This window comes from Cetorhinus maximus, chromosome 9 (genome assembly GCF_964194155.1).
Source record: "Cetorhinus maximus chromosome 9, sCetMax3.hap1.1, whole genome shotgun sequence".
Lineage (NCBI taxonomy): Eukaryota > Metazoa > Chordata > Chondrichthyes > Lamniformes > Cetorhinidae > Cetorhinus > Cetorhinus maximus.
This window is the reverse complement of record NC_135887.1, coordinates 12,450,605-12,477,100: the sequence shown is the minus strand read 5'-3', so window position 1 is coordinate 12,477,100 and position 26,496 is coordinate 12,450,605. Positions and strand designations below refer to the sequence as shown.

General features: G+C 41.7%; 1 protein-coding gene across 1 annotated transcript in view; it reads right to left on the bottom strand.

Moving 5' to 3' along the window:
* Window positions 1–26,496, bottom strand: part of vps53 (VPS53 subunit of GARP complex) — a 250,550-nt gene that overhangs the window by 100,408 nt on the left and 123,646 nt on the right. Inside the window, exons 13-16 of the mRNA XM_078548073.1 lie at window positions 24,785–24,879; window positions 13,692–13,934; window positions 10,913–11,060; window positions 4,014–4,096 (exon numbers count right to left, since the gene is read on the bottom strand). Coding sequence (XP_078404199.1) covers window positions 4,014–4,096; window positions 10,913–11,060; window positions 13,692–13,934; window positions 24,785–24,879 — 569 coding nt within the window. The remainder of the gene's footprint in view (window positions 1–4,013; window positions 4,097–10,912; window positions 11,061–13,691; window positions 13,935–24,784; window positions 24,880–26,496) is intronic.

Below are 26,496 nucleotides of genomic sequence, written 5' to 3'. Positions count from 1 at the left end.
ATCTTCCCCTATATTCTTCTAGACAACCAGGGAGGTCTAGATTTGGCAGTACCACTCTTATTTTTGTAGGGGACATGTCTACTTTGTACAATTAGGATCTCGCTTTTTAGTGCTTCCCACTGGTTTTCCACTGCTTTATCCTCCAGCAGTGCTGTCCAGTCCACCTCAGCCGAGTCGCTTCTCATTTCTGCAAAATTTGCCTTCCCCCAGTTCAAGACTTTTACTCCTGCCTTATCTCTGTCCTTTTCCATGGTAATGCTAAATCTAAGTGAATTGTGATCACTGTCCCTGATATGGTCGCCAACTATCACTTCACCCACTTGCCCTTCTTCATTTCCCAAGACTAGGTCTAGAATTGCATCTCCTCTGATTGGGTTTGTCACTAATTGGTTGAAAAAATTTTCCTGGACACACTGCATTAATTTTTCTCCCTCAGCGCACCTTATATTGTTTGAATCCCTGTTGATATTAGGATAGCTGAAGTCTCCTACTATTATTGCCCTCTTGTTCTTACAAGCAGAAATTTGCCTACATATTTGTTCTTCTATCTCCCTTTCACTATTTAGGGGTCTGTAGTATACTCCCAGTAGTGTGACTGCCCCTTTTTTAATTCTAAGCTCAGTCCATAAAGCCTCATTTGTTGACCCATTTAGTATATCATCCCTTCTCACAACTAGAATTGATTCTTTAACCATTAGTGCTAATCCCCCTCCTTTTTTATCTCCTACTCTATCATGTCTGAAGACTCTATAACCAGGGATATTTAGCTGCCAGTTTTGTCCCTCCTTTAGCCAGGTCTCCGTTATAGCAATGACATCCTGCTGCCATGTGTCTACCTGTGCCCTTAACTCATCGACCTTGTTTGTAACACTCCTTACATTGAAGTATAAACAGTTTAAACCCGTCAATTTCCCTTGCTGGACACTTTTTAAACTTTGCTTCTTCTGTAACTCCATGTCTATCACAACGTCCCTAGTTAATGTTCTACCTCCATTTTTCTGATCTGAATTTGACCTATCTGATCCTACTCCTGGGATCCCATTCCCCTGCCACACTAGTTTAAATACTCCCCAACAGAACTAGCAAAAGCCTCCGCAAGGACACTGGTCCCAGCTCTGCCTGGGTGCAGCCCGTCCGGTTTGTACAGGTCCCACCTTCCCCAGAATCAGTCCCAGTGCCTCAAGAATCTGAATCCCTCCCGGCTACACCATCTCTCCAGCCACATGTTCATTTGGTCTATCCTCTTATTCCTGCTCTTGCTAGCACATGGAACTGGGAGTAATCCTGCATAATACTACATTTGAGGTCCTGCATTTTAATTTATCTCCTAGCTCCCTGTACTGAGCTTGCAGGTCCTCATCCCTTAGTTTACCTATGTCGTTGGTACCGATGTGTACCACGACCACTGGCTGCTTACCTTCCCTCCCCAGGATGTCCTGCAGCCGCTCCGTAACATCCCGGACCCTGGCACCAGGGAGACAACATACCATCCTTGATTCACGTTTGCGGCCACAGAAGCGTCTGTCTATGCCCCTAACTATTGAATCCCTTATCGCTATAGCCCTGCCACTTGTTTTCCTCCCACCCCTCTGAGCAGCAGAGCTACCCATGGTGCCGTGAACTTGGCTGTTGCTGCTTTCCCCTGAGAAGCCATCCCCCCCCAACAGTATCCAAAGCGGTATATCTGTTAGAGAGGGGGATGACCACAGGGGACTCCTGCACTACCTTCTTGAGTCTTTTACTGTTCCTGATGGTCACCCATTCCCTTTCTGCCTGTGTAATCTTCACCTGCGGTATGACCACCTCGCTAAACGTGCTATCAACGACATGCTCAGCATTGCGGATGCTCCACAATGAGTCCACCCGCAGCTCCAGCTCCGAAATCCGGTTAGCTAGAAGCTGCATTTGGACACACCTTCCCGCACACATGGTCAACAGGGGCGCTGGAAGCATCCCTCATTTCCACATCCTGCAGGAGGAGCATATCACAGGTCTGAGTTCTCCTGCCATGACATCCCTCTCAATTAAGCTAGTTACTCCCTTAAAAAATACGCTAGCTCGGGGCCTTATTTATGTCAGCTAGGAACCTTGTTTCTTGACTAATTATACTTGTACAGTGCTACTCTATACTTTTTTTTAGCTCCTACCTCAGTATTAAGCAATGAATAACTTTAATAGATTGAAAAAAACTCACCAGGATTTACTCACCAATCAGCTGCTTTTTTAAAAATAAAATCCACTTTTAGAAGAGTGTCCCTCGCAGGTCTGTTGCATTCCTGAAGGTACTGCCTCTCCCTCTTTTTTTTTGGTTTGAGGAGAAGGGAGGGATGGAAACACTACAGCAATGTAATGTTTGGGGCTGTTCCGTTCTTTGACAGTGGGTCCTCCTCGATCCCCTTCTGAGTCGTGGTGTCTGCGGTGACTTCTCCCAGAATGCTTCAGTCACTTCTCATTACTGCCCTCTGTTGGATGCTCTTCCTCCTGTTGAGTGCAAGAGTCCTTTGCCTCGATCCCCTTCTGAGTCGCGGTATCTGCAGTGACTTCTCCCAGAATGTTTCCGTCACTTCTCACTACCGCCCTCTGTTGGATGCTCTTCCTCTTGTTGAGTGCACGAGTCCTTTCTCCTCGATCCCCTGAGTCGCGGTGTCTGCGGTGACTTCTCCCAGAATGCTTCAGTCACTTCTCACTACCGCCCTCAGCATCCTCCTCAGAACTTGCACTTCTCTGCCCTATCTTTGTTTCATCATCAAATTTGGCTACAATGCAGTTGGTCCCTTCGTCCAAGTCATTCATATAGATCTTAAATAGTTGAGGCCCTGATCCCACTGATCCCTGAAGCAAATCTACTAGATACAGTTTGCCAATCCAAAGACGGTCCATTTATCTTGACTCTCTTTTTCCCGATAGTTAGCCAATCCTATATCCATGCTAATATGTTAACAACACAATGAGCTCTTATCTTGTGCAGTAACCTTTTACGTGGCACCTAACTAAATGTCTTTTGGAAATCCAAATACATGACATCTATTGGTACCCCTTAATCTATTTGGCTTGTTATATACTCAAAGAACTTTAATAAATTTGTCAAACATGATTTCCCTTTCTCAAAGCTATGTTGAATCTGCCTGATTGCAATATGATTTTCTAAAAGCCCTGATACTACCTCCTTAATAATGGATTCCAGCATTTTCCCAATGATAGATATTAAACCTATAGTTTCCTGCTTTCTGTCTCCCTCCTTTCCTGAACAGAGGTGTTACATTTTCAGCTTTCCAATCAGCTGGGACCTTTCAAGAATCTAGGGAATTTTGGAAGATTACAACCAATGCCATCCACTTTCTCTGCAGCCACTTCGTTTATGACCCTAGATTGCAAGCCATCAGGTCCAGGGGACTTGTCAACCTTTAATCTCATTAGTTTTCCTAGGACTGTTTCTCTAGTGATCATGGATGTTTTAAGTTCCTCCCTCCCTTTTGCCCTCTGCTTTTCTACTATTCTTGGGATGCATTTTCTGTCCTCTGCTATGAAAACAGATACAAAATACTTGTTCAAAGTCTCTGCCATTTTCTTGTTTCCCATTATTAATTCCCCAGTCTTACCCGCTAAGGAACCAATGCTCACTTTAGCTACTCATTTCATTTTTATCTACTTGTAGAAGCTTGGAGAGTTGAAGATAAGCTTTTTTTTCACCAATGGGTGGTAGAGTCTGGAGCTCAATGCCTGAAAGGGTTCTAGAGCTAGAAACCTTCATTACATTTAAAAAAAACACTTGGACATGCATTTTGAACTGCCATAACCTACAGCGCTAGAGTCTTAGGAGGTGCAAAGCGGGATTAGGCTGGATAGCTTTCTTGATTGGCAGAGACATGATAGCCTCCTTCTCTACCTTAAATTTCTATAATTCCATGATCAGCTAGCAACTTATCATCAGGGTACTTATGCAATTGTGAAGTATTTATTTTTAAATTGGTGAAGTGGAAATAGTAAATTAGTCAATCATTGCTTGTACTCACGTGCTGAAGGTGTCCATTTCTGACATCAGATTAATCCTTTCCACTAGACTTACATCCACCTTCTCTTTGAGTTTCTCTTCAAGCTTTTGGAGAAATTAGAAATGTCAATAACATACAGGCAATAACTCAACTTAGAGAACAAATAATGGAAAACAAAGCCTCCAAGTTACAAGCGACAACATCACTGCAAGTTTTTTGTTTCTATTCTACATATTTTATTCTCTCTCTTCAGTATCTAAGAGACTCCCATCACTGAGCCCTCAATTCCTATGATCCAGTATGTCTTTACCTGCTCAATATCTACATAATTTGTAGCGTGCCTAGGAACTGAAGACAGACCGTGTGTTTCAGCTACCATTCATATCACATGTCCTCACATAATCTACCCTGATCTTGGAAGGCAGTAAACACTGCTACATCTGCCAAACAAATTATACAGTAAATGGCTAAGTCAACGCATTGAAGATTTACAGTAGCTATAGTTGCATTTGCTTCTGTGCAATTCAATGTTAACTAGACGAAGCTCAAAATCTGTGATTTAACATTTTCTTGCTATCTTTTCACTGAATCCTCCATCCTATCCATAACTTTATGAAATCTTAGATAGACTGCTCAGCTGCAAAAGACAAGCCAATGTATGCATTCAAAGCTTGAGTGGGACAAAGAAAATTTACATATGTTTCCCAAACTCCAATGCAGCTACCAATCTAATGTACGGTATAGTGAAACAAAATCCACATGTTTGTATTTGAAACAAATCTATTTTAAATGGATACATATTTACAAAACAAAATCTGTTAAAGTACACTGCAACGATTAAACACTGCATGTAGTTAAGTTGCTTTGCTGTTATGACGAAGCTGGTTATTATCATGTGAAAGGATTCTTTTCACTGCAGATAGTTGATATGTGTATTGTGGACTGCACTCGATTATTCCCCATTTGTGGAACAGATTCATTAAACAATTGTACTCCCACACACACACAGCAAAATTTCTACTTATGGATAACAATTTACGGCTGAATTAAGATGTAGCTTGTAATGCTTTAACAGAACACAGGCATTAAGTTGGAACAGGACATACTGACTAAATTATCAAGATTATATCTTATAACATAAGATGGGCTATTTCCTGAAATGCTTGAAAAATCCATATGGCAGATTAACCCAATCACCAAATCGTGATTTGAAATCTTGAGAAAGTACTTTTATTTGTTTGAACATGATTATTACAGAAAAAAAACCTTCTACAGTTACAATAATTTTTAACCATTCACCAGTCAATTTACTTCCTTGGAACATAGGAACAATAGTAGACCATTCGGCCCCTCGAGCCTGTTCACTGCCAATAAATGAGATCATGGCTGATCTCTGCCTTAACTCAGTCCACTTGCCTTGGCTGTGTGTCCTTTTACACCATTGGCGAGCAAAAAATTGATCAAGCTCAGATTTAAAATTATTGATTGAGCTAGACATCTACCGTTTTTTGTGGGACAGAGTTGTACACACTTGGAATATTTGATTTAAAAGCCAAGTATTGATGTAAGGTAGGCTGGCATGACAGCGTGTTACTGAAGAAAGGCTGCATTTTCAGTAGTGCCATTCTATAGAGGAGACATTAAGCCAGTCCTGTCCAATATTTTTGCGTAGGGAGGCCACATTTCTATTTTATTCGCATTCAAGGGACCCATGAGCAAATTTCAGAAAGATACATGAACTTCAAAAAAAAGTTGAGTATGAAAAGAAACAACTTGCTGAGCAAAAGTAAAGCAATGTCAAAGTAATAAACTCATAACATTTTTAAAAAGAGTAATTCATGAAGATGACTTTTAAGAGTGTGAGAAGGTGCATGTGTGGGTATCCAGCTCACTCCTATGCTCAGGATTCTCACTCGCCCTCATCCTCACACACCAACAGATATTCACACCCATTCACACACTGGGTGAGTCTCAGGGTGCTCACTCACTTACCCACTGTGCGAATATCTGTTGGTGCATGGGGATGAGGGCGGGTGAAAATCCTCAGCATAGGAGTGAGCCAGATGCGCGCTCTCACTCTCTCTCGTGCTCTCTCCCTCCCTCGCGTGCCCTCGCCCCCGCGCCGTCCCTCCTTCCCCCCGTGCACGCACTCGCCCTCCCTCCCACCCCTCCACATGCGCGAGGGGAGGGAGGGCGGGCGGGCGAGCGAGAGGGAGAACGAGTGAGCACTCACATGCATGCATGAGAGAGGGGGAGGGGAGGGGAAGAGAGAGAGAGAGGGAGAGAGAGAGAGCGCACGCGCGTGTGTGGGAGAGAGAAATCGAGCAAGCAGGCACGCTCTCTCCCTCTGTCTGGAGTAGGTTATGTTGTAGTCAGATAGTCTGGCTTATTTTACAGTGCATAATGTATTTGAGACGCCCTCTTTAATGTATCATTTTTATTTTATAATAAAAATAGCTGAATTCCTGCCCAAAAATGGTAAAGTTGATCATAATTATTTTTGATGGTGCAATTTTAAAACTAGTATTGGTGATGAGGAGGCTGCTTAAGGGACATACATAAAACTCGTTATCCAGCGGGAAATCAGAGCTGCCAAGAGCACAACCAATATCTTGCCACAGTTTAATGAACATGTTAAATCAAAACAAACAGCGGATGCAAGCTCAAAAATCACACAGCCTGTCATAATTGCTTGCAATTTCCCTTTTGTGTAGGATTCATGGTAATGCATTGAAAATGGGTTTATTTTGAGACTGAGGCCCTTGATTTGTGTGTGCATGTGTACACATACCATACTCCTCCCTTGCCAGGAATCAAGGAGCTGAAAAAGCATACAAAGCTGAAGCAGTGTTTGTTTTCACTGCTCGAAGACAGCCAGTCCTCAGTGACAACTTCAAAATTCATTGGAAATCAAGACTGCCAACTCAACAGGGACAAAAACTGTAGGGTGCAGTGGGTTCAGGGAAGGTTTCCCAGCAACACAAGGGAAAGGAAATGCAGTCTATTCCCGATCATTCAAAACCAATTTTTGCTTTCAAATAAGTTATCAAATCATTTCATTTCAGCAAGTTTGAACTAAGAGTAGACGACACTGTCAAATGAAAAAGACTGACTGATGGCATTAAAACATCTGTGAAAGCTCTAGCCTGGATAATTTCTACACAAGGTGGGTACTTTTCATGAGATCTGGCACCAGCATCATCCCATAAATTAATTAACAGGAATTAAAGCATCCATTGGCTAAGGAAGAGAAATTGTAACAGTTTTTAAAATAAGGTGAGATGCTCAACTTCACAGTTAGAAAAGCAGTGTTGAGAACGAGCCATTGGGGCAGTGACATGGAACACCAGAAAACATGGAGGCCTCGATCACATTTTCATATGTTTTAATGTTTGCTGATGGCATACACCACAACGCAACCAGAAAACTACAGGAGCATTTATGAAATCTGGATTTTTACATGAAATACCTAGGCCACAGACCACTGTAAAGCTGGAAGCGTTTTGCTGGTCTCCATCCAGCTCCTAGTGGTACAACCCAAGGCAGAAAAGCAGTCCCAGAGTCTCCTGTGATGACTGAGCTAGTTTACTAGTGAGTACCTGAGTCACACAGATCAGGAAGGTTCCCAATCCCAGTTCAATTAACTGAGCTCAAAGAGATATATTAAACTGTGTTAGCTGCAGGGGATGCTGCAATTTCCTTCAATCTCCCCTGTGGAAAGTCAACTGGAATTCCCGATTACTATCCATCAAAGCTCACGGACTGGATTATCGGGGGGTCTTTGGTCGCTGCCCTGGCGCCCTGGCTGGGGATGCCCCGCTCCAGGACAACTGTCCTGATTGACCATTAATTGGCTTGAGGCAGGACTTCTGTCTGTTGGCAAAAGGACTCCTGCCTCAGAGAGCTATGGACCAGAGGCCATCAGCTCCCCTGTACCAGTGGTGCCACCGAGAGCCGTGACCACTGCTGGTATTGCAGCAAGGCCTGTACTGGAGCCAGGACCAGAGGCAAGTCTGGGGGTCCCACCAAGGCCAGGCTGGCAGGGTGCCAGGGTAGAAAGGCTAGGCAGGGAGGGTAACCTGGTGGGTGGGTGGGGTACACCTGGGGGTGGCCCTCCGATGGGCCCAGGGGTCCCCTGTCCGCCACCAGCCCACGCATTGAAAGCTGCCAGACTGGACACAGCATGAGCATCTCCTGATGCTGGTTAAATCCCTGGTGGGTGTTGCTTGGCCACTTAAAGGTCTCAACTGGCCCACAGATGTTTAGGTCACCACATGTACCCCCTGTCCCCATCTCCTACCCCACTGCTGGTAAAATCGTGGAAAGGGCAGGGCAGATAGACAGCGAACACGGTGCCCACTGGATATTACTTGCCCTCCCACCCCACATTTAAACCCTCAGGCAGGGGAACGTTAAATGCAGTCCCATGTGTAAAATCAGCTGAGCATAGGACACTTGGGAACTTGGACTTCATTGTACACTTAAAATGTTGCAGTTAATGCAAAGTACACAGAAGGAAAGCACTGAGTAGAATAGTATGTGTGTGTGTGAGAGAGAGGTGAACCATTGCCCCACCCATCCCCCTGCCACCATTAAACCCTCAGGCAGGGGAACGTTAAATGCAGCCCCATGTGTAAAATCAGCTGAACATAGGAGCTGATTTGATTGCGATCCTCCCTCACAATTAAAATGGCTTGCCAGCATTACCATTATAAATGGCCCCTTAAGCAAAGCACCAGAAAATTATCTACGCTACCCGACCCTAAAAAGCAGTATAAACTGGTTTAAGGTGGGCGGGGGGGGGGGGGAGAGACATTGAGGGTGTGGTATTGTGGAGATGAGCAGATAATCAAAAGATGTCACAGACAAAAGGGTCAAAGAGGTGTTGAAGGTGGTGATATTTGTCTAAGAAAAGTGCTAATTAAGAATGGAAGACAGGATACTCAAGGTACAGCTCTAGTGGGGGTGGGGTGGAAAGACTAACAAGGTTTTAGTAGCACTTTTCTTAGACAAATATCACCCCCTTCAACACCTCTTTGACCCTTTTGTCTGTGACATCTTTTGATTATCTGCTCATCTCCACAATCACCACACCCTCAATGTCTCTCTCCCCACCACCCCCCCCGCCCCACCCACCTTAAACCAGTTTATATTTCTCCCTTCTCCTAACTATGCTTCAGTTCTGCCGAAGGGCCATGAAGGCTCGAAACGTTAACTGATTTCTTCTCCGCCGATGCTGCCAGACCTGCTGAGTTTTTCCAGGTAATTCTGTTTTTGTTTTGGATTTCCAGCATCCGCAGTAGCTTTTAGCTTTTTGTTTTTATCTAAAAAGCAGTCAATGCCTTTGCAGCTGAGATGTGCGGTAATTAACATACAGCAGAATAAAACAATGGCTATAGTTCTAGACTAAATGCCAGTTTCACTCAGAGAAGCTACAGGATGCCTGGCATGCAAATGTTGGGGTACCCCTCTGACAACGCTGTAAGATACGTTGTTGGGGTTGAGTGAGTTTTATCTTTCATTGAATTGTTCTGCACTGGACCTGGTTCTGCTGATGCTGAGCATTGGGTGTCTGAAATGGAAAGTGTTCCGAGCAACAACGTCCTTTACTTTGATGAGCACCAAATTCATAGCGGATAAGGGTTTTTTTAAAAAAAGCACAAATGCAGCTGGAGGATTATGGTTCAGACTTATCTAACACATGTAGATTGGAGGCATGGCTAAAGTTTAAACCACCAAAGTCAATTAAAGTCCTCAGACTGTAATTTATTCTCCTCTGCTGTCTCTTTCCCTCTCACACCACCTGCTGACAGTCTACAACAATGCATTGCAGCTTTATAAAACTAGACGTATCTAAATGAACTACTGGTTTGAAATCAAATTGTAAATACTTCTAATACTGGGCATGCCAGTCTACTGGTAGATGATACTCCCTTTGGTTCAATATATGACTGGTAAATTAGAATTGGTGATGGCTCACTTCTCTCTCACGCACACAAACTATTCTACTCGGTGCTTTCCTTCTGTGTACTTTCCATTAACTGCAACATTTTAAGTGTACAATGAAAGTTCCCAAGTGTATGCCTTGAGGCAACAGCCCTACTTAATGTTTGAGCATGGCAACAGGGCCATGCCACAGGCCATATGCAACTCTTCTTCCAAAATATATTAGATGTATTCTAGCTACGCCCAAGTCAAATCAAATCATCTCAAAGTTATCACATACCTCTGTACAAAATAGAATCATTTGACTATCACTCGGAGCCAGTCATGCACCAAGAACTGGTACAAACATAATATGCAAAGCCACTCACTAACATTATTAATGAGCTTTTGTTCTAGCAGGCATAACTAAACTATTTGTTTGTAGCTTCTTACACTGGGAACAGTTACTGCTTCAGACCTTTGTGTACGGAATCGCTATAGAGAAACCCCTTGGGTAGACTTTAGGATAAGTACTCTCTGCTTGTTTGGGACTGCACATTAAAAAGTCAGCATGCTCAACACAGCAGTCTAATTTTGTTAAAGTTATTTTCTCACACTGAAAAAATGTTATATATTATCTGGTATTATCGTTATGTAATTTTGAATTAACAAGAGAAGAATGTAGTTTCTGCCATTAAGGTTAATCATGATGGTCACACGCAAAGCTCCAAAATGTAATCCTGTCACATGAAGCTCTGTGCCAGCAGCACTACTTCATACAATTCTATCTGCCACTTCACAAATTCTGTCACAAAATACTCCTTCAGTGAGAGAAACTATTTACCAAAATATTCTTCAACTACAGCAAGCTTTTTGTTTTGCACTTAAGATTACAGGCAGCACTGTGGGAGTTATTCTGCAAGCAAAGTAGCTTATCTATTTTCTGCTAACACAACACCTGCCTCCAATCCTCTGGTACAGAAAAGGATGCTCACCTGTTGTGTTGTTGCCAAGCAGTACTCCGCTGTGCTGAGAATGCTACAAATGAGGCAGAGCTCCTCCACTGTGAACTTTGCTACCTCGGAGCCTTCCTTCTCCTTTAGTAGGCTGGAAATGGTCAGGCCGCCACTGCTGCTTGTAGTTCTGAAAGAGAAAGAAAATGCCAAATGACAAGAAAACAAAGTAGCAAAACAAAAGAGATGTTATAAATTCCCAACTACATTTCTACTTCCGTTCTCTTCAATCTGAAACCCTCCCCCAATCTTCACCACCCCCATGCCAGGCTTCTCCAAAGTTTCTTGTTTTAGCCTTCAGAATCCAACTCACCCAAAACTGATCAAAGATTATCAACCTGAAAGATTATTTCTCTCTCCAGATGTTGTCAAGTCTGCTGAGCTTTTGAGAATATTCTGTTTTTATTTCATCCAAATTCCTGCCACCTAAATTTTATCCAGGAGTAAGTCCCACTCACTCGTCACCTGCATTCTCACCAGCCTCGTGCCCCAAAGTTTTGACTTTGAAACTCTCACCCTGGTTTACAAAACACTCCACAGCGTTCACCCGAATTCTGCAAGCTCATCTAGACCTGTGTTCCAGCTTACACCCTTTGTACTTCAAATTCAGACCTGAGATACACAGTCCTCTGCTTCTGAATGACAGAACCTTCAATCATCATGGCTCTGTACTCTGGAATTGGCTTGCTAATGCCCTACAGCATGTCACATCTCTCCCCAGTGTCAAAGGAACCCTCAAAACCCACCCCTTTGACCACAGTTTTCATTGCCACCCCTAACTCTTACCCCACCATCTGCTCAGTGTCCAATTTTCCTCACAAAGCTCCTCGGGTTTCCCTTTTGTTTTAAGGTGCTATCTAATGGTAAGGTGTTATTGCACCTAAGCCATTTTTCTCCCATGGTATGAGGGCCTTCAGCAGCAATTAAAATAGATTTCCATCAGAAATTCATGTTTATTGAAGAGATGACTGAATTAGGATACTCAAGACTGTTATTGCTGTTTATATATTTGCAATTCCCTCCACACCCCCGCCCACCCAAAACACAACATGTTGCCCAGTAATTTTGTGAGGCACTCTGCTGATTCAGGCCTCATAGCAGTAAGCATTGATTTGCGATGTTCTAACCCCAAACACTTTTACCCATGTTTGCCATTGGCGTGCATGCAGCCAGCAGGACAGCGTTATATTACCCCTCAAATGTTTCAGGGGACAGAAATGTAACAGGCCTGGCACAGATTCAGCATGCCCCCCCTCAACAAGGTTACGTTTGTTGATGCATCTCACCACCAAGATATTCAGACACAGTGGTTGATCCAAGAGGCCATTCTTGGTGTCCACATCTTCACTGTGTGGTCCATTTGAGGTAGTTCTCCTCAAATTATGCAGTTATCAACATGGCTGCTGCAAAGTCTTAACTGCAGTCATTATTGCAAACTGAGACACAGGGTGTGAGAATTTCAGCTTTTCATTCATACATGCCAAAAGTTAGAAAGGCCTCAACAATCCACCTGTGAAATCACAGGTGTGTAATAATTCTTGTCAATTCATGTCTTTCAATCTGAATGTTCTATATATTTTCTTCCCCTTCTCTTCTCCTGTAGTTTCCTTTCAGCACAAGCCTTCCTTTGTAGAGAAAACAAGACGAAAACTTACCCCCACCCGCCATTGTCCTCAGGCTGTCACTCAACCAGTTACTAGACAAAAACAGAATTACCTGGAAAAACTCAGCAGGTCTGGCAGCATCGGCGGAGAAGAAAAGAGTTGACGTTTCGAGTCCTCATGACCCTTCAACAGAACTGATACTAGACATGCTTGATTTGTTGCCAGGACCAACTGATCCTTAGTGTTTGCTCCCTCCATATGGGGAGAAGTGCCCTGGCCTTGAAACAGTGTTCTCCAAAAGTAACCACAGTTCAGCTTCAAAGCTCACCATGTGGGATATTGTCGCTATCCCATCACTGCATGGCACCCACTGAATCTATCACATTTTAAACATTGATGTCCAATCATATTCCAATTTCACTGAGTACAAAGGTGGAGGAAGGATTTTCCATTTGCCATATAGGAAAATAGTGCATAACTTCAAAATAAATGTGCCTATTCACCATTATTAGGACTTTCAGGTTCAATAAAACTTCTGGTTTCCAAGAACAGTGTTGAATAGAAAGCTTGCCAAAAATCTGCACACAACCTGGTGATCTGAATCTGTACAATACCATATATGGTGAAAATGATTGCAGTCCACTCCAATTAGGACCAGTTGTTCTTTCTGTTTGCATCCAATTTACTGAGTCTCCCCATGCTGTGCCTACTGCAGTAAGAGGAAAATCTGCCCTGTGGTGTCCCCTCTGCACAAAATAGACCTAAAGTTCAAGAATCTTCTCAGTACATCGTACAAATAAAAATAACTTCATGAAAGAAAACAAAATGTAAGTGAGTGAACTTTAAGTTGAAGCATAATCTCGTATGGGGTTAAGAGCTATAAAATGGCCCACTTGGTTTTATCTGAACCCCTCATTCTAATGACATCTTTCAGCTCTCAAGTTTCCAGTATTCTTTATTTAACTGGACTTAGCTTGCCCTGGACAATGGAGCTATGTAAGCCACATGTGGGGCTTCTCAATTAGGAACGTAGCTAATTGAAGGGGATTACACTGATTTGGGATGTTATTACTGCAGATTTGAAATCAAGTAATCATTTGCTGTTGATTACAGAGGAAATCCTCTGCCTGGCTATTTAAAGGTCATTTCGTACTCACTTAGGCAGGTTTCCGGAGAGGATTTTCCACGCGTATTCTCGCAGATATTTCTGGAATATGGTTGTTAGAGCAATCATTGGCTCTCCAGTGCTGAGTTGGGAGCACTGCACCATGCATTTCTTGTAGTAGACAAACAGGTCAGCACAGCTAGGGAGCACAGCACCCCCTTCATCGGTGTTTGGCTTCGGAGGACCCTGGGCTTTGAAATCCGCCACAAACCTGTCAATCAGTTCACTGAGGTTCCTGGCGAGAAAAAAGGGGAGAAAATTGAAAAAGTTTGAAATATGGACCGAAGATACAATTAGCGCATGAAAATTTTCCTGGTTACATACGTGATGTAGCAGTAGAGAAATTAGCATATGGGAAAACGTACCGGTTAGACTATGCCGCTGTAACAAGCAGTTTTATAAAACCTGATGCTATCAAATCTCAAATCATCTGATTCAACTGTAGGGATGTGCTATTTTCTGTGCACTTCAAGATTCACAGCTAGCTCAAGCAAAGTATTTCAGAAGTATGAAACTAAACTGTCCCTCCTCCCCCTACCTCCCCCAAAAAATCTCAGCTCTTCATTTTATCTCACATTACACACTCATCGGTTATTTTATATGTAGTATGTTCACTCGAGTCACAGAGCCTATTTTCAATTACCGAACACATTAGAATGAAAATTAAAGCCCCTCTGTTTTCATTTTTGACTCTCCAGCGATTTAAAGACCAAGTGTTTCGAAACTTGCTCTTTTAAATCACTTGTGGTACAGCTTGGAACTTGCCAGGCTCTTTCAGAAAGCAATGGCACCTCCCTCACTCAATCAATGCTGTCCATCTGCAGCTCTGCAGCAGATGATAAAGGTGAGAACACTGGAAAGTGAAATAAATACAGTCAAATTTCCCCAAGTACAAAATCAACTACAAATGCTGGAACACTGAATTAGTGAAGTGGCCGTTGTTTCCCTTCACCTTTCCTCTCTAATTTTTCAACCTTACTAAAATACTTGTTCATGTTTTAGTTCTGAGAAACGAGCATGCACCCAAAATGTTAACTTGTCCTCTCACGTTACTGACCGATCTGCTGTGTGTTTCCAGCAATTTTTTTTTTTAAAAAGTCTTATACCAAGTTAGCTTGGTCATCATCTTCTATCTGCATTACATCTACCTGACCAAACTAACACACCAGCGGCAAGGACCAGTGGTTTCAATGTAAATGCAAGGGCTGGAACACCCAGCTTGATCAGTGTATGCATTTGCCTCATAAATGTAATTTATTTTTGTTTCATTTCAGCAGGGTGCACAGAAGGGAATCAGACTGAGGAGGGTGTCTACCTTCCTGCTCAAGTGTGCTTCTTTCAAATCAAGTATGCTAGTGCCCTTCAGGTGGACTTCTCCTGCCTTTCACACAGATGCAAGCATGGAAAAAAAGAGCAAGGAAGACATTCCAAATGCAGAATACTAAAGTGGTGCCGATGAATGTGGCAAAACATTATAAATCAGGATTTCATAAACTGGATTTATAGTAGTATTATGCTGGAAATGATGTACCTGACATACAGATCTTCTAAATTTGATCAGGATTAAAGGAACTTCAGGATAAGGCTATGGGCAACATAGCAGCCCACCTTACCTGGCCCGAGGTGTACAAGTCTGTAGATGTAACGTATCGTTTTTAAAGCTCACTACATGGTAGATGCCTCTCAAGCAGCTCACCAGCTTTCTGACTTAGGCACTTTTCATCAATTAACCTTGGCTGTCAACCCTAGTGTCAGTGCAGCTCCCTCTCACGTCTCATTCCAGAGACCTGAGCACAACATCCAGGCAAACACTCCAGTTTATTACTGAGGGAGGATTGTGCTGTCAGATGTGCCTTTGTTAGATGAGGTATCTATCCGAAGCCCTGTCTGCCCTCTTAAGTGGTGTAAAAGATGCTAAAGCACTATTCCGAAGAAGAACAAGAGAGTTCAGGTAAATATTTATCTCTCAGTTAATCAAAAACAGACTGTCTGGTCATTAACACATTGCTGTTTGTGACAACTTGCTATGCTCAAATTGTTTGCTGCATTTCCTACATTACAACAATGTCTACACTTCAAAGTACTTAATTGGCTGTAAGGTACTTTGGGATACCATGAAGTCATGAAAGGCAATTTATCAAAGCAAATCTCTATTATTACTTCCTTCAGGGATCAGGAGGGAGAATGAGATGTTGACTGAAAATTAAATGCAGTATCTAGTCATAGGCATGATGGGCTATTACATCCTTTTACCAGCTCCCCACCCCCTACCCCCAAACATTGCAAGGTCATCCAATGACTAGCTGAAGCTTACAGACCAGGTGCTTCCAGATTTTAATCCCTGCTCTGCGCAGAATTGGTTGATCTTAGTCAGGGAAATGGTAGGGACACAAATGGGAGCAGAAAATTAGCCAGAATTTATGATGCTTATCACTATCCAGGAACCTCTGCCTGAAGTGAACCTTTTTAGACAACATGTGAGGTCAGGGTCAGTCCCAACTGAGCTTTCCCTAATGATTAAAAAGGCTGCTGATTCTAGCTAGGCTCTCGTGGCTTCAGCAAGACGCAGGAAGGCTCCTGGTGCCCGTGGAACTGTACCCAGCAGAGAGTCAACACCTTCAAGAAGAATGGGGAGGGGAAGAAATTACTAAGGGAAAACATTTTTTAAAAATAAGTGTACTTTTTTAGGCAAATACATGTGGGTAAAATTTGCTCCTTGATATGCCTTCAAAATTGATCAGTGCTCCTTTAAGGCGCTCTTTTACAAAACACCAAACAGGCTAGTGCAAAGGAAGAAGAGCATGTGCAAGTCTCCATGGTGTAAGCAAAGATCCAAAGTTTACTACAAAGAATAAGTAGGTAGACAAATTCAGAGAAAAAGCTAATCAGAACATTACAAAGGATTTACGCAGAACCAAGCTTAGTCTAATTTAATGTATGTATCTGCAGCACAGCTTTTAAGAGTAAGGTTACTACAATCGGAAACACTGGCATCGTGCCAACAAGGAGGTTAATAGTGCCCATATGTTGTCCAACCACAGAAATTTTCTGAACCCAAGTACCAGTTATTTCTGGGAAATATTCTTAAACACACATTAGCAATTAGTGCTAAATTGGTCATACTCAGACTATCCCTCCAGGGGCCCATCAGTTACATTTGGGTTTAATCTTGGCAATGGGGATTATTTTACAGCACTGGAAAGGTGCAGCTTCTCAGGATGTTAGATAATGGATAAATACGTTGATTGATGTACAAAAAGTAGAAAGCCCCGAGTCACGAGGGAACGGCTGTTATGTATCAGATTCTGTGAAAGCTGAAGGAAGAAACAAAGAAAAAGAAAAGAGAGAAAGCTAAAAAAAAAAGTTTCCTTTATATAATGCCTTATATTGCAATGTCTCAAAATGCTTTATGCAATTAATTACTCTGGAGTGCAGTCATTTTTGTAATTTGGGAAGAGCTCACAGAGTCACTGCAAATTTTTCTCAAGAAACTGAAGATTAAAAATGCTCGAATAAAAAAAACTGCAGTGATAAAGAAGGCGGCATGATTTGGAGTAGGTCCATTGTCTGTACACTTGAGGTTCAAGGAATATAGGAAACAATGAAACTGATTTAAGATCCAAAAGAATAGGAAAGAATGAGGAAAAGATAAATATCCAGAAGTCTATCCTCTTAGGTTTATGTAAAATGTACCACATAAATTATGGAGAACTGTAATAGAAGTTTTGTACTAAAATAAACCTTTTCTGGTTTATACAGAGATTATACCAACTAAGACACATCATATAGTTTGACATATTTCTGTGTAGCTGCATCAATAATTTAAAGAAAGCAATTTTCATAAAGAACCGAAAAGATGTTTTGGCAATGTTTTTAAATCTATTTATTCTTCCTCATTCAACTTTTCACATTTTACTTGGGGTGGCTACAATGCTGGTTGATCGCCCTTGTTCTTCTCCTCCTGTCAGTCACCTATTTCTCTTCCAATCCTACTACGATTAAATGTCTTGCCATCGCATCTTTCCATCTGATCTGAGGCCTTCCTCTTCCTGGCAATCCCATCTCCATTATTCGCATCACCACATTTCCTCTCTCCCTCCTCAACAGATGACCACCCATTTCAATCTCTTCTTGGCTATTTTCTTCGACGCTCCCACAATCTTTACTGACCCCTGATGTGCTGGTTCCTGATTTTGTCCTCTCTCATTACTCTACACATTCATCTCAGCATCCACATCTCATTGGTATCCAGTCATTGTTCCTCTCTTCTTGATGTTGCCCATGTTTCTGCACTATATAACAAGGCCGGTCTCTCAACTGTCTTGTAGATTCCTCTTTCAGTTTCAGCAATACTTTTCTATCTTTTCTTACATAACACTCCACTGCACTTCTTCCAATTACTCCAACCAGACCTAATCCATTGCTTAGTTTCAATTTCTTTACTTCCATCTTCTGCCACCACTGATCCCAAGTGCTGGAAACCACTCACTTTCTCCAAGTCTTCACCCATACGTAATATTTACACTTTCACTCTGAAGTCAGAACAGTAATAAAATCTATCTATTGTTATTTGCAAATGCACAAATGGAACAATAAACATTAAAAATACAAACTATAAAGTAAAGTAGTAAAGGTTCGAGGAGTGTTGGCAAAATAAACAAGTATAGAAATTGAATGGCAACGTGTGTCCCTTGAGGTGTTGAACAGGTCTAAGTCTCCAGGAAATACACGTTCATTATGACGGAATGTGCATCATCTGTCATATTGGTGTAGGCACAAAAGCAAAATCCAAGACCCTCAAACATGGGACCAAGGCTTGTTGAGGCTACCTCTGCAATTTTGCTTTGCCCTGAGGCATTCGGGAAAGAGCAGGTTTACATGCAATCCTTACAGGCTGGGATTACTGCAAACCGCAGTGATGACTGAGATTCATTCCACATGATATCAAGGAACAGCTGAAGATACTGGATACTGAAAAGGCTATAGGCCCTCACAACATTCTGGCAGTACTGAAGACTTGTGCTCCAGAACTAGCCACGCCCCTAGCCAAACTGCTCCAGTACAGCAACAACATTGGCATCTACCTGGCTATGTGGAAAATTGCCCAGGTACGCCCTGTACATAAAAAGCAGGACAAATCCAACCCATCCAATTACTGCCCCATCAGTCTACTCTCGATCATCCGCAAAGTGATCAAAGGTGTTATCGATAGTGCTATCAAGTGGCACTTACTCAGCAATAACCTGCTCACTGATGCTAAGTTCGGGTTCCTCCAGGGCCACTTAGCTCCTGACCTCATTACAGCCTTGGTCAAAAGAGCCGAACTCAAGAGGTGAAGTAAGAGTGACTGCCCTTGACATCAAGGCAGCATTTGACCAAGTGTGGCATCAAGCAGCCCTAGAAAAACTGAAGTCAGTGGGAATCAGGGGAAAATATATCGACTGGTTGGAGTCATACCTAGCACAATGGAAGATGGTTGTGGCTGTTGGAGGTCAATCATCTCAGGCCCGGGACACCGCTGCAGGATTTCCTCAGATTAGCATCCAAGACTCAACTGTCTTCAGCGCACATGAGTCAGAAGTGTACCCACTGACAATTAAGAGGCCTATTAAGGCCATTAAAGTAGTAATTAACTAAGATTTTTTGTTGCCCATCCAATGTTACGGTTGGCGGGTGAGCGAATCAGCCAGGTGGCCTTTGCATTTTTCAGGAAACCTCATCCACAGTCAGGATGATGTTTCCGTTATTAAATTTTTTTAAAAATAAAAATGTACGGATAGAATTTTCATCACGTATATATGTTCCGGTGACTGATTCTGATGCGTGGGCATTTTTCCCAGTCTTTAAAATCTTTATTTTTTGCATTCAAATTTTTCAGCTCCCTGAGGCAGCTCTCTGCCTTCAGGGAGCTTTCGTTCCATGCTCCCCTGTGCCCGTGCTGACTTCAGCTCTCGCCCTCCTCCCACTCCTGCCCCCGCCCACGCTGAGCCGTTCAGCGTGCCTTTCACGTTGGCTGGTTGTTAATTGGCCAGCCAGTGTGAAATCACGGTCAGGGGTCTGTTCCTTGGCCGCTCTTGGGCTCACTGATCTAAAAATCCTGCCCCTTGTGATTTTTGAAATAAACCGGATAGTTACTTACTGAAATTCAGGTTATACCCTATAAAATCCAGAAACATTAGTAATGGCAACGTGCAGTCCCGCTGTGACTCAGGCAACCTCTTTCCCATTTTGTACAAAAAGCTCTTCACCCTCTTTCTGTACAGACAGGCAGTATCAACGTAGTGTGGACCTGTAGTTTCCTGCTTCACCTAGCTTAATGAAGGGGGAGGTGATGCTGAGCGTCCAGCTCATAATACTCATGGATTTTGTGAAGACGGTCGTAATTGTTTATTATTTAAAGCGCAGTATTTACTATTTCTGAAGTTACTTTGCTGATTGAACAATATTTAATGACATTCCATCTTATCTTTGATCAGAAAAAGCATGGAGTTGCTTCCGATCGATTTCACCCAGGTAGCCGACCCAACTCAGAACTCAAACTGCAAATAAAGCGAAACTGTTTACAGCGGCAGGAAGGCTGGTAACCAGAGGACACACACTTAAGATACTGGCAAAATAATCAGGCAGAATGAAGAAACTTTTTTTCTACACAGAGAGGTCATTGGAATACGCTCCCTGAAACGATGGTGGAAGCAGATTCATCTGTAACTTTCAGAAGGGAATTGGAAAATACTTGAAGTGAAAAGAAAGCACAGGGCTGTAGGGAAAGGGCAGGGGGTGGGATTAATTGGATGGCTCTACCAAAGGGCTGGCACAGGCGCAATGGGCCAAATGGTCTCTGCCTCTGCTGTATTATTCTTTGATTTAATTATATATGTTTCAATGATAATGGTACAATCAAGTGGAGGAAAATAAAGAGGAAAAATGGATAAAGGCAATGGACAATAAAATAAATGAGGGAGGACTCAGCAATTTTGTTCTAGGTCAGTGTGACTCCTAAGTACTCACTAGAGAGATAGTTTTGGCAAATGCATGCAACTTTTGTGGCAAATTGTTGTGTACCTTACACAACATGATCGCATCTACAAGAAACATATAAATCATATGCTGCAGTTTGACGTGGCTGCTGCAGTGTCAATTAGTTGACTTTTTCTGCCTTGAAAGTACAGTAGTTCTAAATGTCAAAATGGATCCTCCCCTCATCCACCATCACCACCCCAACAACTCCCCTCCCCCACTCAATCTCATCATGGGAATTGACTGATAATTGGGGGTCTGCAAAATTTGGTCTGACATGTACAGTATGGGTATGGAAATAAGTACAATACTAACAAAGGAAACATTATGCAGTTTCAATGGCTGTGAAAATTCTAGCGTATAGTTGTGACACTGGGTAATTAGAGCATGGCTAATAGAGCTTTCACTATGTGTTAGTCTGGAAAAACAGGCTCTGGGAGGGGAGAAAAATGCCCAGGTCATAATTATAAAAAATTCTAAGTTAGTAATTCAAGTTTCTAATTTATCAATGTAATTATATATAATTTCCCATTTCCAGCCTGCATCCTTATCCAGCTTAGTAAAATTTCGACACTGAAACAAGCAGCTCCTTACATTATATCACCAACTAATGACCTTAATGAATTGCATCACAATTTAGAAACAATCATTCACTAAAAGTAAATGACTTGTTCACCACAAAAACATGCATTCACTTGCCAGTAATATCCTTTTGACAAGAGTTCACCCTGAAATGGGAGTCAGACTGACCCAACAGAAACCCAGGTCTGCCTTCAAAGGCTACTATTATGAGGCTGCACATAATGACACTGAGTGAAGTTCCTGCCATGTTGCAACCATGTATTGGCTGCACAACTTGGTGTGTGTTTTATCTGTATTTATTTTAAAACAGATTGAGTAAGGAAGCTGGGTAAGCCCGTGTGAATATTTTTTAAGCATTCTCCTCTCTCTCTCTCTCTGGGTGTAAAATCACACCATCTCTCCTTCTGCATCTCAATGTCATACATCAGTACACATTTTCATTCCTATCTTTTTCCGTCTCCATTATAAACCAATATCCTTGGGTGCTCAGTGTTGCACTTCATGTGAATCTTGAAGCTTACAGCTACAACACCAATAACTTGCATTTCTACAGAAACTTTAATGTAGTAAAATATTCACAGAGGCATTATCAAACAAAGGTTGACACCGAGCCACATAAGGAGACATTAGGACAGGTGACAAAAAGCTTGGCCTAATGGATAGGTTCTAAGGAGTATTGTCAAGGAAGAGAGAGAGGTAGCGAGGCGGACAGGTTTAAGGAAGGAATTCCAGATCCTTGGGCCTAGGCTCAGCCACCAATGGTACAGCAATAAAAATCAGGGATGTGCAAAAGGCTGGAATTTGAGGAACACAGAGATCTCAAGAGGGTTGTAAAGGTTGGGAGAAGTTACAGAGAAATGGACAGGCTGGAAAGCAAAGATGAGAATTTTAAATTGGAGGAGCTGTTGTACCAGAAGCCAACAAAGGTCAGCAGGCATAGGAGCAACGGGTGAATAGGACTTGGAGCAAGTTAAGATATGGGTAACAGAGTTTTGGATAATATACTAAAGGAATTACCACTGCAGCTCTGCCAAATAGGATGCTGAAAAAATGAGTGCAATCCTACAACTACACATAATTACAGGCTATATTTTAGATTTCTAAAACCTTAACAAAAACTAGGTCTGAAGTTGAGCATGAATGCAACATCTTAATTACTGGTGCCATTCAGTACATTAAGAATAAAATCAGAATACTGATGTAAAATGTTAAGATGGAGAATTAAAATGTTACAGCCTTGCAGTCATTTGTTTCTCATGAAAGGGATCATCCCACCTTATACTGGACCAACCAGAAAGAGTCCACTACTCCAATAGTTAATCAAAACAAGTTAAGGGGGACTCCTGGCTTCTCGAGCAACTTTTCTAGGTATGCTTAGTTCCAGGAAAACCCACATTATGCATTTCTGCCAGATCTGATTTTACTAGAAGCGTTTTTTAAAAATAAAGCCAGCATATATGATTAGTGATGGAACTCCATGTTTCTGAACTCGCTTAACTGCCTCGCGTTTGATCTGCACAATTTAACTTTGGCCTTCCTTAAAAAAAAATGTTTCACAGGTTTCTCTGGTCAGCACTTGCAAAGTCACCTTTACAAGAACATTTATGGGAAAATGAATTATAACATAATTGAGCATTTTAAGCTCTTTGCCACAGGCAACGGCAGTTAAACAGTAACTTCTGTTTTTGTGAATATTTAATGTTATTTCATATGGGGAGGAATGAACCAATCTAAAATTAAACCTCATCATGGCAACAATTTAGTGGAAACCTACATGAAAGAGCAAAACCATTCATGTGCAAAGTAAAAAGTTCAGCATTTAAAGCAATGACCCTTTGAACTCTGTAGAATTATAGCTTTATAGAAGATGGATCAACATCACAGGTGAATCCAGTTTAATATCTTTGCTAAAATAAAAGTGAAATACTGCGGACCTGGAAATCTGAGATAAAAATAGAGTGCTGGAAATACTAAGCAGGTCTGGTAGCATCTGTGGAGAGAGAAACAAGAGTTAACGTTTCAAGTCAAATATGACGCTTCTTCAGAACTGAAGAATCATTTAATGATATTCCGTTTAATGATAGTCATATTCTACTCAAAACTTTAACTCTATTTCTGCCTCCACAGATGCTGCCATATCTGAATACTTCCAGCACTTTCTACTTATATTTTAAATTTTTTTCTTATATATTGCACTGTGAAAAGTAGGATTTATAGACAATTGTTTTTCAACAGCTGTACTTTTAACAACCTTATCCTGTTAAAAATATTTCCCTTTCTCCCACTCATTAGCAACAATTATGCATCTATAATCCTGTTGAGTTATTATTCCATTCTTGTGGAACATGAACGTTTATTTTCCATGGCTAAAATTAATAAACATTGAAGGTGGAATACCCGAGAGATTTACCTACTTGGAACTAGGAGCCTGCTATACTGTCAATCAATTTAGCTTCTTCCTGACTTATAGCAATTTAAAACAACTTGCATTGATATGGCACCTTTAATGTACCGTACAGTAAAAAGTGACACGATGCTTCACAGGAGCACTATCAGACAAAATTTAATACTGAGCCACATAAGAAGCTACAAGAAAGATTGAAGGCAGTATCTAAGACCATCAAGGATGATTCTGCCATTCAATTTAAAAGTGAGACAAGTTTATATCAACGTAAGCAGAGGCAATAATTCAAGACATAGAGACAAAAAATACCGGGTAGGCTGCAGAATGTATTTTTACTGAGAGATCAGGTTAAACAAAGTGACCAATACCAAGTTAATTGAGGTTCAATGTGATTTCCTTTCTAGCTGATTCCCAGAACACTTAAGAAAAAGGGAAGAAAGTTCCAGTCAAGCTAAAGTTTCACATTTGATCCCATTTAGGATAATCAGTTCCTGAAGTATATCTGAATTGACTTGGAGCATTCAAATGAATCAAAGGAAGATGTTGCAGCCTTTGAAGATCTGAAAGTTAGCACCACTCCTTTGGCAACTAAACAAAAAGTATGTTTGTGGTTCTCAATGTTCTCCCATTAACAGATAGTCTAGTTAATATAGATGATGCTCACCTTGAACTTAGATTAGGGGAGGAGGCAGTGGCGTAGTGGTATTGTCACTGGAGCATTACCCTGGACTGGTAAGCCAGGGGAATGCTCCGGGGACCCGGGTTCAAATCTAAACGATGACTATGAAATTATTGTCAATTGTCAGAAAAATCTGCTGTCCTTGCCTGGTCTGGCCTATACGTGACTCCAGACCCACAGCAGTGTGGTTGACTCTTAAATACCCACTGAAATGGCCTAGCAAGTCACTCAGTTCAAGAGCAATTAGGGATGAGCAATAAATGCTGGCCTCGTCAGCGATGCCCAAATTCTATGAATTAATTTAAAAAAAGGAGCAATAGCTTTGACCCCAATTATCCTTCAGTAGTTCATAACACCCATGACTGAATTAGATAAGTACTGATTGCTGAAGTCTTCAACTCACCTATCCTGTGATTCAATATAAACATAGAGATGTGGTTCAAAACATTTGGAGATAATGCCGTGGAAAGGGTTGTCTGGGGCTTTGGGCTTCTTTGGCTGAAAAGATAAACACTCCAGTCACAAACAAGACAACAAACAAGAAATACTTGGGGCTACGATCATGGAATGCAAATAAAAATTAAATAGTAAATAGGAACGAGACACGACACAGCTTGCAAATAGTAATTTAGAGAGGTGGAACTTGCCAGAATTCAAGTGTTATTTTGAATTTACATAAGCTTGAGGATAAATGTGAACAAGGAAACATTATAGAGCTTAAACGTTACACAGAGCTTGCATTTTAAAATAAACTGGTGTTTCTGATCACAACTACATGCAATTAAAACTAGAAGTATAGAAGTTTAGTAATGAGAAAAGCATCTCCGATGTTTCAATTAGTAGACTTTCAGCAGCTGATCAATATGGATTAGACAGCTCCAGGCATAGTTTGTGGTCCTCAGCTGGAGTGGTATGGGGCCCAACAACAGGCCTCAGTTCCCTGGAGTCAGGGTTTCTGCTTATAATTTACTGATCCCTACTGGAAAGTTCATGTGTAGAGATTGAAAAAAACTTCAGCCCTGTTAGGGTTAGCTCAACCTGTGATACCTATATAGAATCACAGAATGATATACCACAGGTGGCCGCCATTTGGTCCATCATGACTGTGCCGGCTCTTTGAAATAGCTATCCAATTAGTTACAGCCCCCTGATCTTTCTCCATAGACCTAAAAATTGTTCAGCTGTGGCTCAGTTCACAGCACCCTCGCCTTTGAATCAGAGGGTTGTGGGTTCATGTCCCACTCCTGGAAACCAAGATCTGTGATTGTACTCGAAAGAGTTGCAATCTGTGACTGTTGATAACTCGAAAGAGTTTTCAAGTATTTATTCAATTCCATTTGATAGTTACTACTGAATCTACTTCCACCAGGCAGTGCATTCCAGATCATAACAACTTGCTGCATTAAAAGAAGTCCACATATCACCTCCAGTTCTTTTGTCAATCACCTTAAATTTGTGTCCTTTAGCTTTGTTCATTAGAAGAATATAGATTATCCTTTTGTCTATGACATCTTTTGATTATCTCCACCTATCACTGGCCCTCTATCCAGCTCTACCTGTCCCACCCCTCCTTAAACCAGCTGATATTTCACCTCTTTTCTATTTTTCCTTAGTTCTGTTGAAGAGTCATACGGACTCGAAACGTTAACTGCGTTCCTCTCCGCAGATGCTGTCAGACCTGCTGAGTTTTTTCAGGTATTTTTGTTTTTGTTTTAGATTATGTGGTGATGTGATAGCAATAGACATGGTAGACAGCTTCCAGTAGCTGAGGGGTCAGAATGAGGGATCGTAGGTACAAGATTAAACATAAGAGATTTAAGAAAGAGGAGAGGAGAAACTTCTTTAGGCGCAGAGTTGAGAGAGTTAGTGGTTGAGGCAGTAACTGTGTCAAAATTTATGATTAGATTGGACAGGTGGATGAAAGAAAAGGGGCTGAAGAGATATGGGGAATGCGTGGAGGTGTCTCACTCCACTTTGCTGCAGACAGTCTGAGCCTCCACATTCTATTTACACCACATTAAGTTTAGCATCCATATGAGGCTAAACCCAGGCATTAAACCTGTGATATGAATGTACCATTAGTCTCTAACTCTTCAAAATCCATTATGCAATAGT